A 16499-nucleotide genomic window follows, 5' to 3' on the forward strand; every position below is an offset into this window, starting at 1 on the left:
CCTCCCCAGACAGAGGTTTGAAAAGTGTCTGGTAATTTGGGAAATCCTAGAGGTGGTGGGCAACCCCCACCAGGAGGATGTTGAGGAAATCTGAGGCTCACCACACCAGAGAGTCCTTGGCAAGACTTCCCCAGCTCGGCCCAAGGCACCTGCTTCCCTCCTCGCAGCATCTGTTTGCCAATCCATCCGTGCAGCAAAGCCCACACCCAGGCCTGTGTCGTTCTCAGCATGAGCACATCTTCTCAAATGCTGCATGGGGAAATGGTGTTTCTCACCCCACCACTTTACTCACCCACCTCATCTCTCTGCAGCTGTTGGCCAGCTCAGCTCTCCCCAGCACATCAAAACTTCTTGCTTCATCTCCATGGCCCAGCAGATACTCTCCTGGCCAAGCATGGATTTGGTCAATGGTAACTGCCTTGCTCCACTTTCATTCCACCGCCTTTCTGTTTTCTTCTGTGCTTCCCCTCACACTTCCCGTTAACATCTCATCACCCTCTTTGAGACCTGCTCATGGATCATCTGCAGTGATGGCTGCAGAGACCACAGCTGGTAGCGGCACCCAAGATGTTGAGGCTGTACGCTCACGGAGAGTAGACTCCTCTGTGTCCTTGTGCTTTTCTCTCTGTCCATCTCCATCCACCACTCATCTCTGCTCTTAAATCCCTAGGCACCCTGGGTGGAAAGAGATGCCCCTTTGGTCTGTATGTATCCATCTTCACTTACGATGCTGTCCTGGGTCCCAAGCAGGGCCTGTCAGGCTTTGTGCAATGTAGACCTCAAGGATGACTTGAAACAGTGGAGCACCAGGCTCACGTGTTTGTGAGCTGGAGCTCGCTTTCTCTTACAGCTGTTAAAGGACTTCCTGCTGAAAGGCACCTGTGAGGGAAATGCCTGTTGCTGCAAACAGAGACATCCTATGGGATGGTGCCAGTTTTGCTGACATTTTCCTATTCCTTATCTTAACCTGAAAATAAAACATTTTTTTCCCCCATTTAGTCATTCCAGGCTTCACCGTTTCAGTTTGGCCGGTTGCTTTTAGTTGCCGTGAGTTTGATGTTAATCTGTGTCCATCTGAGTTGCTTTTTACTTGGGTGCATTGTGAGAGGTATTACCTAAGCCTGGGTGAAAAACAGGGGCAAAAGTCGCTTGGGACCAGCATTGCAGTGAACAGCCTGCATGCTGCAAACTGAGCAGGGCTGGAAGGTTTAAACGTGCCCAGAACTTTGTGACAAATACTGCTCTGTGAAAAATAGGAATATTTTCCCTTTTCTTGCCCTGATTTGGTATCAGACCAAGTGTTTAAAGAACCTGACTTTTCCCTAGGAATGGAAAATTTGATTTTTGACCAACCTAATTGGTATTACCCCCAAATACTCCCTTCTTGTGTACCAACAATGCAAGACATTTACCTTGGCCTACCAGGTACAACGGTGCCCTGAGGGAACCTGAATTAAGCCCTGGTGATGAGTTACAGTGCATAACACTTCCCAAATACAATCACTGTGATTTATGACCACTGACATGACAAAGATTTTGTTTGGTAGTGAGGAGTGATGGCTGATGTCCCTCTAAATGCTTATCATTTCTGGCAGCTTAATTGAATCCCGTTAACAGATGCAACGAAACTGAGAAACCTTTCTCCTGCTAGCAGTCCTCACTGGACCAGAAAAGCCTGGCATTGGCCTTATTTCCCTGTTTTCAGGTATTTCCCTTTGAAGTCAGAGGGTGCAGAAATCATCTTCCTAAAAGGAATATGCTACAAAAGGAGCATATTATTCACATATTTGATGTTAGGACACCCTGGCAGGAGAACAACCTCCTGTGATGAGTAGTAAGAGGGGACCCTTGGAGAGTTGCTGCAGTTTTCCACCATGGATTGATGTGTCCCTTATTCAGCATGCAGAAGACTTGGGCTTAGGTCCAACTCAAGCCTTGCCCTCCTCTTGGGGATTTTGTAGCTCTTTGGACCAGTTGAGCAAAAACCCAGATAACTGTGACAGGAAGGGCATCCAACCCTGGCCTGCAAGGCATTTTGGGAGCAGCTCTGCAACACAAGAGCTCCAGTGGAAGCCAGGCATTTCTGGCAGATTTGAAGGCAGCTGGGAGCTGTGCCGGAGATCCCACTCCCTTTGGGTGGCCTGAGTGCTGCAGGAGAGCAGCAAACCCAAGCCCACCAGAGGCAGGTGGAGGGAGAAAGCTCATTACTTCAAAGCTGCTGTGTGCAGGAAGAGGCTAAAACGTGGGAGGTGGTTTTTAACAGGGTTCATCTGTAGCAGCAATGGACGCCTGTGGCCTGGAGTGACTTTTAGGAAAGATTAAGTTATGCATACAGCGGGTCCTCTTGCAGCAGCTGAGCCGGGCTAGTCTCTCATCCAACTTCATGCACCAGGGTGTTATCTTTTTCTTGGGAAAGCCATGGAACTGGGTAGAATTTAAATTATACCCCAGAGAAGTTGGCTCGCTTCTCTGACAGAGGTTGTAATGAGGGAGTCGGGATTCCAGTTATAGCTCAGCAGAGCAGATGTAGCTGGTTTTGCAGATGATAAAAATACAGCCTTGTCTCAGGAATGCTGCAGAAGTGAGGCATGCGTGTGGGGTTTTTTTTCAGAACAGTTCTTTAACTCTGGCTGTACTGTACAAGAGTTGTTCCCATTGGGAAATCAATATTTACAGAGTAAACAGCGATGAGACGTGGGCTGGGTGCCATCCAAGCACGTAGCAGGACCTCCTCTGTCGAATGCCCGCACCTCAAACTGTGGAAAATGTTACTCTCCTCTCTTTCGGGATAGGAGTTGTTTTTCATTACCAGTGATGAATACTATTTTCTTTTTACTCTGCTCTGTATGCTTTTCAAGGCCTGCTTGCAAGGAAGGAGGCAGTCACCGAAATACAGGAAGCTACACTATGTACTCTACTTTATCACGCATAACTCACCTCTTCTGATCAGAATTCAAGTCCTGGTGCACAGAATTAGCCATCCCCTCAAATAAAAGCAATTTATTGCAGAAAGCAATCAGAACTGACACTTCAGATATACTAAACTTCCAGCATAACTTGAGCTCCTGCTTGATCTCATCTGTATACCTCCTCAGGGCTCCTGCAACTCCACTGCCTAAGAGACCTTCACCTAGGAGACAAACACTGCCCCGCAAGGAGCACGTTACTGCTGGGGTGAGGCTCAGCTGGGACTAACACAAACCCACCTACGTGGACTTGGTGCCTTGCTGGCCCACAAGGCATTACCAATGGAGGACTGCACTGCAGGCAGAGCAGCAGTGCTGTTCTCACTTTACCTGGACGCTATGATGAGTCCACGTCCCATTTTGCAACAACACTCTTGAAGCTGGCTGTGTAATACTGCCTAGCACTGTGTTCCCTCATTTTTGCAAAAGCGGCTCGCAGTTGTAAGAAAAACTTACTGTTCTGTCTCTAATCTCTATTTACACAGGATGGTGATAAAGAAATTCCTCAACAATCACTTAATCTCTCTTTGGGCTGACACCACCATCTTTGCTCAGCCCAGCTCCAAAGCAGCAACACATGCAAACGCACCACAGTGCTTTGTGGACTAGGAAAGGACCATCACATGAAAACAAGCTCTGTACCAAAGTCTTTGGCTGAGCATGATGAGTGAGTAGCCCTGTGCGCTGCAAATGCTCCCCGAAAAAGGCAGGGTGATGCTGAGAGGAAGGGCAGCCCCATCTTCTAGAAGCTAACGTGTTTGAAGCTCTTGCCCATTTTTGGCACGTGATTTGAAGCAAGAAGCCTGCTTTTGGGTGGGTTTCTGCTGGTCGTCCGCAGCAGCAAGGCACCACTAGCAGACGTGCCGTCCCTACCACGAGCTGGCCTACGCATGTAAGTAAGCTCTGAGCAAGCTCTGCATGAACTCAATGCCTAGCCCTAAAGGATTGGAAAAACAGGAAACTCTTTCAAAGGTGTCTAAGGATTTGATGTTGACGTTTGAATTTCCCTTTCATATCACTGCAACATTTTTGTCCAGGCTCTTTATCCCTGCACTGCGAAGCTGTCATTTATTTCTAGTTACAGACTTTGTACTTTTGAAAATAAAGCCAAGGAGGACAGAAAATAAAAGCATTCCAAGACAATTTAGTGCATTAGACAAGTGTTTATTATGGGGAGCTGAGCCTTTCCAACCCTTGGGGAAAAGCATATCTTGTGTGCAAATAATTTAGCAAAAAGGACAAAGCTGTTCTGTCTACTGAGATTTTTGGTGCTATACAGATTGAGGAAAAAACTGAATGTACTCATCAGTAGAAACAGAGTTATAACACAGTAACAATAACCTAGAAGGAGCTGAAGGGGACCGAGGACAATGCAGGCTGCATGGCCACGCAGCTGGGAAAGCGGCATCCTTGCTCAAGCAGGCCCCAAAGCAAGCAGATGGGCTGAGGAAACATGGCAGGGTTGTTGTGGGGGCTCCTCTGGTGACAGTCTCACCTGTGAAATGGGCTCCGTTTGCTGGCAGCTCGTGATCATGGAGGCTGCGGGCACAGGAGCAGGCAGAGAGCATCTCGTCTTCTTTCTAGGAGCTGCTGGGAACCCGGTCCCAGAGCAGCAACTGGCGGCGACAGTTATTTAAAAATGCACCTTTGATGCTGCCGCTGGAGCTGGCCACATTTTGCTGCCAGCAAATTGTGCGTTGGGAGGAACTGTGGAAAAAAAATCCACCAAGAATCTATGAATGTAATCTCTCGGGTGAAACTCCATCCCACTTGTAACCCAACTCAGCAGATGTTAATGCCCTGTCCCTGCATTCACATTCCCATCAGAGCCATTTTCCCCAGACAATGGCCGCCTTTGCCCTGGTAGACACAGAAAGTAGGCATTTCCTCAGAGGAAGTTAATTTGGATTTTTAGACACAAAAAAAAAATAGGAAGAGTGGGAAACAAAATCTTTCCAGTAATCTGGGAAAGCATTATCGGACAAGACCTTGTCTGCTAAAGGGAAACACTTTCCCCGGGCCTTTGAGACGCTAAGGACCAACGCGTTACTTTAACATTATCTTTAAAAGAAGAAAATTAGATGGCCCTGTATTTAATTTTACCACTACACATCCCATAGTCATTGAAGTCCTGCCTTTATTTTAAAAATAAAGAGTGATTCCTGCATTTAGCTTTCAGTTCATTTCTGTCTTCGTTTCGGAGACATAGTAAATCTCACTTTGGGGGTGCAGAATGATTAATTTCTCAACCACATTTTGGCTTTGAAGTGTCTATTGGCTGTCAATAAAATAAGCCCCTTTACGTTCTCTTCAAAGTCACAAACCACAAACACACACGGATGCTTTGGGCCGAAGGAGGGAGCTGAAAACCTGTCTGACAGTGAGAATTTAACTGAAATGAGGAGGGGGGGGTCCTATCTCACCACCCTGGGGAAGAGTGCTGCATTTGTTCAGCCAAAACCGCTGCGTGCGGAGGCAATGGGAAAGTCGGGACTCCGGGTCTCCGGAGCTCCCGGTTTAGAGTGGAGTCTGGGGGGATGAACATTACATTTTGTTAGAAAACCGCTAGTGTTTTTACAGCAGATTTAATGAAGCTACTTCATGTCTGACTGAAAGTTAGATACCTTACAACCCTGCACTTAGCGTTTGCTCAGTGGCATATACTGTAGGGTCTGTGTCCGACCCACAGCTGGTTTAACGATGTCTCTAGAAAGACTCCTGCCTCCGAGACATGGAGAAACATGCGGCGATCAGAGGAGCAAATTCCCGGCTGGCGTAGCTGGGCAGCCACCCTCTGAAGCCACCAGCTCAGGCTGGCTGGGAGCGAGCTTCAGGCACTCGCAGGTTAGATTTCTTACAAAGGGCAGAGTAAGAACACAACGCTGAACTCAGGCGCTGATGCTCTGGGCCATTGGAGTTGTGCAAAGGTCCCCCCATTCTCGGGGAAGGATTTCTCCAGGAAAGCAGGTGGTGCACGGCAACCTCCATCCCAGGTCGGCAGCTGCACTGCTGGCATGGCACAGAAGGGGGAAGAAGGGGATGGAAATCAAAGCAAGCTGGAATTAAGTCAGGCATAGCCCATCAAAAGGGTTCTCTCTGGAAGAGGTAGTTTCCAAAAAAACCCCAACCCCACAAAATCTTCCTTTTGCTAAAATATTTCCCGTTTACGCTAGGGAAAGCCACATTTAGCTGTTTCGTTTCAGTCACTTAGCTCTAAACCAGAACGTGCCGCTGAACATGGCATGTTGCCGTTTGAAAAGAGCTTAGGATCCTCTGACAGTATTTTCCCATGCTGCATCTGATCTACAAGAGCCACCTTGCAGAGCTCAAGCCCCTTCTTAGGGGCAGGACACTTTGGAAGGCTACATGTCCTATGAATACCCCACGGCTAAAATTGTGTGATGCAGTATGGGAACTGCCTGACTTTTAGAGCATTGTGGGAGAGGAGGTTTGGGCTGGGAAGCCAGCTCATCACAGAGGAGGGGAAGGTGCTGCTCTTGGACTACAGTTCCCATGAGCCAGTGCGAAATGGGGTGGGGAAGGGGAAGCGAGGCGGCCTGCCACAAAGCGTTTCCACGTGAGGAGAACCTTTCTACTAAACACCTGAAACAAGGGACTCCATCACTATAAAAGCAGAAGGAAAAATCTGACTTTTACTTGTACAAAATGTTAGGGTTTGGCGTGAAAGTACATGCTGGCGTGTCCCAGGATGTCAGTATGAATTTTGCTAACCTGCAAGGCCAGACTTTGCAGATGGGGTCCCTGCACGCAAGAAATCCCCACTTGCTCTGTCGCCTCCATGGGACTGCCAACTGCCAGCACAAGTGGAGAGCCTTTCCTTGGTCTTTGCATTCAGCAGGGCCCCAGTTTGGGCAAACCCTGAATTCCCTATCAAAGCACGTCAGGTTTACAGTGGCATGAAGGGTGACAACAGAGGACAGGCAAGCTCAACAAGCTGCTAATGCAGTACAGCTTAGGCTACAGCTTTCTGCCTTTGTATCTCTGGAGCCTTGTAGGGGAAGGTTGGCTCATACGTGGGGTAGGTTGACTTTCACCAGCTCTCCTGCTAACAGCACAGGGCACCCTAAGGGTGTTTTGTCTCACCTGGTGCCTCAGCACAGGCAAGAGCCTAAATAAGCCCACAGGAGCTTTCCCATTTGCAGCAGTGGGAGCACGGACCAGAGCAGTGCCAGCAGCAGCAGCCATGAACCACAGCAGATGCTGAGCACCGCTGCCAAAATTAGCCAAAGCGCCTGTGAGAAGCAACTGTATAAGGTCCTCATGCCCACCCTGCTGTATAGATGTGCCCTGTGTGTCCTCTCGCTGCTCTCAACATGTCCATTTTCTCCAGCTGAGGGTCACCTGGGGGATGGGTCCTAACCTGGGTGGTCCAAGAAGCCCCACGGCTGAGCTAACCAGACACCCTCACCCAGATCTTACACTCGGGCACCGGTGAACAGCTCTGAAATCACTCAGCAGCAAACACCCCTCCATATTAGCAACTGTGAGTATGTAGACGCATCAGAGCAATAGCAAAGTGCACCGTGTGCTGCAGGACGGGCTCAGACCTATAGCTGGGGAAGCAGGAGAAATGATAGGGCTATTATTTATTAGGGACCGAGCCAAAAAACCCCATCCTCCAGGCCCAGGCCCAAGTGTTTCATTTGTTCCACTGCTAAAGAGAAGCCACTGCTAATGACAGGATGAACAACTCGACAAAATATGTACTATGGAGCCAAAGGTCCTCATTACAGAGAGACCCGGCTCCCCTGTCGCAGAGCGAGGCCAGAGTGAGCGTTACCTGTGCTGCTGCAGGTCCAGCGTCCCCTCCCCAAGCCCCTCTGGCACCACTTCAGCCTCCTGCCCACCTGGCAGGGAGGACACAGGTGAATTCCTCCCCTGCCTTCGCAGACCCCTGAGCCAAGCGAGGAAGAGGAGTGTGCAGGGAAGAGGCCATCAGCAGTGCGCAGCAGCTTTTCACAGCCATAAATCTCAGAAATTGCAAGCATGTATTAATATTCGTTGGGTTTGGGGTTTGGTTTTTTGTTTGTTTTCTTTTTTTCTGACAATAAGGCCTGTGGCATTTTCAGTGTTGGAGACCTGGATTTGACTTTTGCGCTCTCAGCCCTGCCTAGATCAGTCTCACAAAGGTGCCTCCGCCCGTCTCTTTCCTCTGTTATGGTGTGTGATTTTAAGGGTTTTCATGGGTAACACCAATTCCGTCTCCCCAGCTTGTGCTCAGGAGCTGGGAGAGCAGCTGACGCCCCCCGCTCTGACCTGAAAGCAGGCAGGGTTGTGCAATAGGGTGACTGAGCTGTGGCATATTGCTAGCGGGTTAGCTGCCAGCACCGTTCCCAAAGCCACGTCCTAGCCTATCTGGAAGACTCATCTGCAGGGCTGGAGTCGACTCACAGCTGCCAGCATCTGGGCTATATCCTGCCCCAGATTCATCCTGCCAACAATTCAGAGGGCTGCAGCAGGATGGCAGGGTGGAAATCAGAAGGGACTTCAGCAAACCAAGTCTCCTTCACACCTGGGCTGTCTCCGTCTTCCTCTGCTCCCATGGCCGGCTTGTCAAAGTCTTACCCTATGTAAGAAATACTGAAATACTATTGGAGTAATTTAATCATACATAATAATAATAATAATAATAATAGTAATAATACTATTGTAAGAACTCTATTGTATGATAAACAATATTGAAACAATACAGGGTCATAACACTTGCACAGCAGCTTCCATTAATTGTTACATGAAACATGCATGATTCCAGGAAGCATGTTGTTTGGAAATAGCAACTTTTCCACCGTTCCCTACCAGCGTTTTGTGTACATGTCATTTTAACCTGCTCGGCAAACACAGGCCGTAACTGATGTGGCTAAGAGACTTTATCCACTCAGTTGCTCACCCTGTTTTTAGATCTGTGCTTTCTGTGGTCTGCCTTCAGCTTGCCAGACATCTCTTGCAGCTTGTACCTCAACTCGGAGCCGTCAAAGCATGTGAATAGGGACTACAGCGATCACAGCCTTTTCTTGAGGAAGGTCTAGCCCTGGCAGAAATAAACCAACACCCCGCCCCCTGGCACGAGACTTTCCCACTATCTCTGATCCCACCAAAGCCTATTCTCCTGTGCCAAGGGTGAGGGTAGAAATCAAGATGAGGAGAGCGCATGGAAAAGGAGCTGCATCAGCTCTAGCATCAGAGTGAAGTTGCTACTAATGACTTTGTGAAATGACTCTACAAAACACTGTTTTGGTCAAAACCTGCTCCCCGTCATGCCTCCGGCTCTCGCCCACAGCTTGCCAAACTCATTGGGAAAGCTTCAGCAGTGTCATCAGCCACTGGTTTCAATAGTCTCCTGCAGAAGTACAAAGACATATTCTCCTCTGAGGTGATGCTTTGGCCAGAACTTAACCCTGAGGAGATGCCAGTGCCCACAGGCAGCGGGTGCTGTGGACAACTCAGTGTAGCACCATGAGGGGTACTGCTGTATCGTGCTTGCACAGAGAGGAATTTGAGCCACAGCGGTTGCACCCAGGCCAGGATTCAGCTTTGCCACCCTGCCAAAGTCTGGAGGCCTTGGCCTGGTTCAGGTTTGTCCTTGGGAGCTGCCAATCGCACCTCCAGTGGGACTGGCTCAGTGGTGACCAAAAGCCCCTGGCAGTGCCTGGGTATGCTTTACTCCTTCCTTGTGCCGGGGTGGTCAGGTCTTTCATGCCACTGCTGCCGTGGCCTGTTACAGCACTCCACGCTCGACACAGGCATGTTTCACTCTACCCTGTCCTTTGCAGTGGGTTAATGGAATAACCCCTGATCTTTGCAGTGACCTAACTTGTAGTCTGATTGATGGCTCTACTTGTTTTCTTGCATTTTGCATCACCAACACAAGAGAAAGGATCACCGTACAAAAGGAACAGCTGCTAGCGAGGCGGAAAGAAACTCAGCAAGCATTTTATGGGCAATGCCCGTCCTCTTTGTTCCGCAGTCGGTGTGACTTGGGGTAGCCAAACCTTTGGAAATGGCTGTTTCTCTCTCTTCCCCAGCTCATGTTGCTGTGACAAGACTAGGGACCAACTATAGACAATGGAAGACTGATGTTTTGGAGAAGGCAAGAACGTCTTTAGCCATTCACTTGTTATGCTTCTTCAGCACCATAGTGGAATACATAAATCTCTGGCTCCAGCTAGAGGCCGTCCAAGGCTAGGTTTCTAACCCGAAAGGAGCTCTCATAAAGTATTGCTATGCTGTATTAAGGTGCATGGTACAATACACCAAATATGCCAAAGAGAAGGAGAAGAGCAGAGACCATGGAGACTTTCACATGCTGTCCATCCCAGACATCTCCTTGTCTATCAAGCAACAAGACGGGATGCTGTTCCCTTCCCTCCACCTATGGTATCAAGCCAATGAGCCTTGTAATGTATTAACCCTACTTCATGTTGTGAAACAAGACCTCTGTTTGACGGAGCTGTTGCCCTGGTAGTTAAGCACAAACTCCGGCTGCTCTGTTAAAGGTGAAGCCCTGTGAGCGCGGCGCCTGCCTTCCCCAGCTGGGCAGGAATCGGGTAGGACTTGATTCCCGGGCAAGACTTGTGGTATTGCTCAAGCCTCACTGCACGTGGCGAGGAGGGCGCCCCAGCCAAAGACCAGCATCATTAAGGAGGGCTGATGGCCGGCCAGCCAGTTCAGCCCTGCTTCTGTCCTCCGGTGGGCGAAGCAGTGCCTGGGCAAGGGCATGTGCTGAGGGATGCTGGCACGTACTGTGGGGAGTGGTAGCAATACAAGGGGATATGCCAGTGAGCCCACTGGGCAGAGACTCACCCCCATGGCGTGTTACCACTGCTAGAAGCCAGCCCAGCTGGGATATGCACGGTACACTCAGACACCGAAGGAGGGAGGCTGTTTTTCCCCAGGAGCTCCCATGGAGAGACCAGGGAGAAGAGAGGAAGAACAAGGTGTCTATGTCAGTGCTGAGAGCTGAGTCAGCTCCTCAAGTACAAGGGAGGCGGTTCAACATATTTGGAGGACTGGGACCTCAGGGCAGTACCTATGAACCTCACCCGCGACAGCGTGAGGCAGTCATCCGGTGACAGGTAGGGGTGGCCAAGGCTGAAAGCGTAGGCAAGATGCGTGAGAATTACCAAGAGAAGTAGGACTGTGAAAAATCACAGACCAGGGCAAGAAGCCCTAATGGGGTGTAACTGGCAAAGGCGCGGAGGGAGGACAAGAGGACCAAACCATCTCACTGGAGACTTCTGCTCAGCACCTGTGGTTTGGGGAGTTTCCAGGGGAGAGCGCGGGTATTTGGGAGCCCAGAGGGAACACCAGTCCAGGTGAAGTATGAGAGTGGCCTAAGAAATCTGACATAGAGGAAGGTATCTTCTGGGTTCTTAAGCAAAGGAAAAGCAACCCTGCCAGGGGAAACAAGCCTGCCGTATGAGGAAAGGCGGAGAGAGCTGGGTTTGTTCAGCCTTGAGAAAAGAAGGCTTAGGGGAGACCTTATCACCGTGTTCCAGTATTTAAAGGCTGGCTGCAAAGAAAATGGAGACTCCCTTTTTACAAGGAGTCACGTGGAAAAGACAAGGGGTAATGGGTACAAGTTACCCCTGGGTAGATTCCGCTTGGACGCAAGAGGACAATTTTTCACAGTGAGAACTATCAGCCACTGGAATAATCTCCCCAGGGGTTCCCCAACATTGGACGCTTTTAAGATTCGGCTGGACAGGGTGCTGGGCCATCTTGTCTAGACCGTGCTTTTGCCAAGAAAGGCTGGAGCTGATGATCCTTGAGGTCCCTTCCAACCTGGTATTCTATGATTCTATGATCCTGTGACTTGTTTTCCTTTCTATCCATCAGTATCCTCCTCCCAAAACACAGCAGTTCCTTTAAGGCCACTCAAGCGCTAAGAAAAATCTAGACCAACCGAGAAAGCCCGTAGGAGCTCTGCTGGCTGCCTGGGATTGTCCCTCTTGCAACAGGATCACGAGCAGGGTTTGCAGCAGAGTTTGTGGGAGCTAGCGCTGAGAGTAGTTGGGTTTTCCGGATACCCCCTCCCTCTGTAACATGTATGGCCACTGGGCAGCAGAGCGGTTCCTTCCTCCCACACGTGAACCCACCTGGAGTGTACCTGTAAAGGTACAGACCTTTAAAGGCCCTCGTGTTCAAAAAAGGTGTCCTACCCAGCATGGTTACCGGTGCAGTTCTCCTCTTTGGGGACAGAAGCTAATTTCAGAGTTAAAAGAGAGGGAGTGTCAAAGATGCCTTGGCATATGCCTTGGGCAGGAGGGATGCCACAGGCTGTGACGTTCAGTGGCCCCTGCCGTAAAGAGGGGGGAAACGAAACACCAGGTAAATACAATGCACCTAAATATTGCCAAAGTGGGGGTGTGATAAATATCCAGACAGAAAGAGGCAGACAGCTCCCACATGCTTGCTCTAGCTACTCTAAGTGGTACATTTCCTGCTAGAGACAATCTAAAACCAAAAGAGATAGCTTAAAATCCTAAGAACCCATGAAGGATGAATATGATATCATAAGACGACCAAATGCTACTTGAAAAGTACAATGCTCTCAGAGAGGAAGTAAAAGCCAGTAAAGCTGGCCTCAGCCTACCGAATGCTTAGGAAGATGTCCGAATTGCCTTTCTACCCGCCAAACGCCAACACAATGAAAACGGTCCTCTTGAAGGTGTCAGCTAGCTGGAGGTTGCACTAGTGGGAGGAGGGCAGCACCATTACCTGGTAGGGGGGTGATACAGATACTTCGTCAGCGCATCCTCAGGGTGGTGGAGGAAGCACAACATGTTATCAGCCAGCCGCTCCCTCATGCAGGTACACTCCAGCTCCACGCAGATGCAGGAGTCTCTCGCCGGCATCTCCTCCACGGTGCCCAGATCAAGGTGGAAGGCGTGCCCAAGGAGAGGACGCAGGGGCACAAGCAGGTGGCAGACAGCATCGTCCTCACGAGGACTCCAGCCTTCAAAGGCGCTGCCATTGGCTGCAGCACCAGGAAGAAATTATTCAAGAAGAACAATCTGAAAAGGCGGAGGAAGCCGCCACCACCTCCTCCACCACCTTGCATTTGTTGGCCAGGTTCTGCGCTGGACACTGAATGCGCTTTTCAAAAACCATGCCCAAATCGCTATCATCACAGGGATCTTCTTCACTTTCTTCCTCCTCCTGCCCCTCACCCCCTCCTCCTCTTCCTCCTCCTCTTCCTGCTCCATGGCACTGCTGGAGCTCTCCTCCTCGCTGCTGCTGACCTCCTCACAGCTCCTTTTCCTGAGCCGCCAGAAGAGCCCAAAGAGCAGGACGAGGACTAGAGGAAAGGCCCAGACCTGCCACTGCTGCAAGGCGTCAAAGAGCAGGGCTCCCCAGGCCACACCACTCGGGGCCTGGGTCCTCTAGTCCTGGGTCCTCTGCTCCAGCTGCTGCACTGGATGAGTCATCTTCCGTCATGCACAGCTGTAGAGGGTGACGAGTTCTTCTCATTGCCCCAGTGCAGGGGCACGGGCAGGCAGGGAAGCCTTAGTTACAGAGTCATTGAGACCAGAGCCCACTGCACCAGCTCTTCTGCAAAATGCTCCCTGACTCTGTGGCAGCTGAGCAGTCAGCACCCTATGCCCGCATTCCCCGACAAAGTGAGGCACGGACACTCACAGACACAGCATTTGTTCAAACACGCCATTTATTGGCAGCTTTGCACAGAGTAAAGCTCCCAGAAGGAATGGGCTCTCTCGAAGGGGCGGGGGCAGTCGCTGTCCAGGTGGTGACGGGAGTCTCTGTTGCAAGGCTCCTTGCAATGGCCCCTTCAGCTGCATCGGGTCTGACTCCCCAGGGTGTGCTTTTGCTGTGGAGGAGAGGTGGGGCAGCAGTTCCCTCTGCCGAATGAGCAGCGTGTTCTCCGTGTCCAGCGTGCTCAGTCTGGCAGCACCGGCTCCCCAGGGAGTGTCTAGGGTTGTCAGATTCTCCACCCGGACCTTAGTGAACACACAGAGGCACATCAGCGGTGCCTCTCGCTTGGTGCCTGCACAACCGGAGCTGCCAGCAAGAATTTCTGGGCCCATGTGAAATGCCATCCCAGCTGCAGCCATTGCGAGGGGTAAGCAGGGCCAAAAGTCATCTTTGTCGCCCCTGTAGTTGTCACTGGCTGCTGCGCTGGGGAGACCATCGAGAGGAGAATGCTGCCACTCTCGGCAGAGGGCTGCTGCGCAGGGTTTGCCCTTTCCTTTCCTTGTCCCACATTCTCCCCTCTTTTTCCTTGCAGAATGAGGTGGTCGTCTGCCGTCAGCTGTGAGCCCCGCAAACACAGCTCTGTGCATGAAGACCTCTTTCAGCGGCCGTAGATCAGCAGTCTTGTGAGCCGATCGTGCAGCTCATCAAAGTCACGCAGTGCCTCAGCGTGGGCGTCCGGATCCTGTGCCAGGCGCTGGAAGAGGTTGAATGGCTCGGACGTCTGCAAGGCTGGAGGCAAGATTATCTCCTCGGGCACGTTCTCATTGCCAAAGAAGAAATGGTTGAGGCGTTTCTCCTCCAGGCAGCAGCGCAGGTACTGCGTGATATCCTCCAGCCGCAGCAGGAAATCCCTCCTGCGCCAGCCTGACAGGGGTGTGGTGGTCAGGAGGTGCATCACAGCTGTCTTCAAGGCATAGGTGGAAAAGCCTGTGCCCACCAGGATGCGGGCGTAGAGCTGCAGGCATTTGAGGTGGAAGCTGTTGGCCGGGACCTGCCTGGCCATATGCCTGAAGAACTTCACCTCTGCCACAGCGTAGCTCTCTGGCCACGTCGTGCTTGGGGTGAAGATGGCCTCTGTATTCTGGCTGCTCAGGAAGATGTCTGAGTCGCCTTGCTGCACCCCAAACATCATCTCAACGAAGAGGGTTCTCCTGAAGGTATTCGTCAGCTGCAGCTTGCAGGAGCGGCTGGAGGGCAGCACCTCCATATTGTAGTGATGCGACTGAGGCACCAGCACCCAGGCTGACTTCAGGAAGTTCTGGAACCAGAGGGCAGTTTTCTCCACATCTAGGTAGGAGCCGGTGCAGAGGGCAGATAGGAGGCTGGGGTCCTGATTTCTCCTCAGCTCCTCCTCGGGGTTGTGGACGAAGCACAGCCTGTCCCCCACCAGCTGCTCCCTCGTGCAGGTGCACTCCAGCACCACGCGGACGCAGGAGTCCTTCACCGGTATCCTCCCTGCGGAGCCCAGCTCCAAGTGGAAGGCGTGCCCACGGGGGGGCTTCAGGGGAACGAGCAGGCGGTAGACCACATCGTCCTCACGGGGATTCCAGCCTTCGAAGGCACTGCCCACCCCGATGGCTGGTTTGAGCACTGGGAAGAAACTATCTGACAAAAGCATTTTGAAGACACGGAGGAGGTCGTCCACCAGCTCCTCTACCACCTGGCTCCTGGAGGCCAGGTTCTGCACTGACCACTGGATGCGCTTTGCAAAAATCCTGCCCAGATCCCTCTCATCATCAGGATCTTCTTCACTTTCTTCCTCCTCCTGCTCGTCTTCCTCTTCCTGCTCTGTGTTGCTGCTGGAGCTCTCCTCTTCGCCACTGCTGTCCACCTCCTGGCTTCTTTTCCTAAGCCGCCAGCAGAGCCCAAAGAGCAGGACCAGGACTCCAGCAACGGCCCAGAATTGCCACTGCTGCAAGGCAGCAAAGAGCAGGGCTCCCCAGGCCACGCCACTCTGCTCCTGGGGCCTCTGCTCCTGGGGCCTCGGCTCCAGCTCCTGCAGCAGCTGACTCATCTCCTGGCTCAGCTGCACCGCACGCTGCTGCATGCGCTCGCGCGTGGCCTCATCCAGCTCATCACCGACCATCTGCGGGTGCTGGATCATGCTTTGCACAAGCAGGGTGAGGAATTTTGTGGCAGCCATGGCCTGCAGGAGGAGGGAGAGAAGGGGTGCAGTGGGGCTGAGAGGGAGGGAGCTGGCGGCGGGGGGAGAGGGGACGGGATCTGCAGGGTGCTGGGGGCAGGTAGGAGAGGGGGCGAGGCAGCTGGGAGGCAGCAAGGCCTGCGACCAGCCCCGGCGGTGGCGGCACCGTTCCCTGCCCAAGGCGCTCCCGCGAGCGGCTGGGCCCTTGATGCAGGCTGAGAACCCACCCCCCGGGGGCCCGTGTTTCTGCCCCTGCCCTCGTCCAGCCCGGCCTCTTGCCGCGTGCGCACTCACCACTGGCCCAGGCCGTACTGGGGCAGCGCTGCCTGCTGGTGCCCCTTAGAGCCGCCCCCATTGTGACTCGTCCCCTGTGCTGTCACAGGCGCCAGAGCGCATCACAGGCACGCCTGCTGGCCAGCCCCGGCTCAGCAACCCACAGCTGTCCCGGGCAGCCAAAGCCCCGACACCCACAAAGTACAGACCCACCTGGCAGGACAGGGTTCCCGGAGCTCCCTTTACAAAGGAGACAGAAGCCCCCCAATCCCTTACCAAACGTAAAATCAGGTGACAAGACCCCTGGATGCTTTGCTCCTTGAGATCCCATCCCATGAGATGGGATCGGCTCCCTTGGTGCTGACCTCTGTGCTTGTGGACAT

General features: G+C 52.0%; 1 protein-coding gene across 1 annotated transcript; it reads right to left on the minus strand.

Annotated features, from left to right (window-relative positions):
- Nucleotides 1–14298: 14298 nt before the first annotated feature.
- On the minus strand, nucleotides 14299–15858 carry LOC143162882 (inositol 1,4,5-trisphosphate receptor-interacting protein-like 1). The gene has a single exon (XM_076343448.1). The coding sequence runs from the start codon at nucleotides 15841–15843 to the stop codon at nucleotides 14299–14301; it is 1545 nt and encodes a 514-aa protein (XP_076199563.1). The 5' UTR covers nucleotides 15844–15858.
- Between the last annotated feature and the right edge of the window lie 641 nt (nucleotides 15859–16499).

The sequence above is a fragment of the Aptenodytes patagonicus genome, chromosome 7 (assembly GCF_965638725.1).
Source record: "Aptenodytes patagonicus chromosome 7, bAptPat1.pri.cur, whole genome shotgun sequence".
Classification (NCBI taxonomy): domain Eukaryota; kingdom Metazoa; phylum Chordata; class Aves; order Sphenisciformes; family Spheniscidae; genus Aptenodytes; species Aptenodytes patagonicus.

What these genes read in the sequence shown, in the direction of transcription:
- LOC143162882 (XM_076343448.1), bottom strand. Translation starts at nt 15,843, where the DNA reads ATGGCTGCCACAAAATTCCTCACCCTGCTTGTGCAAAGCATGATCCAG.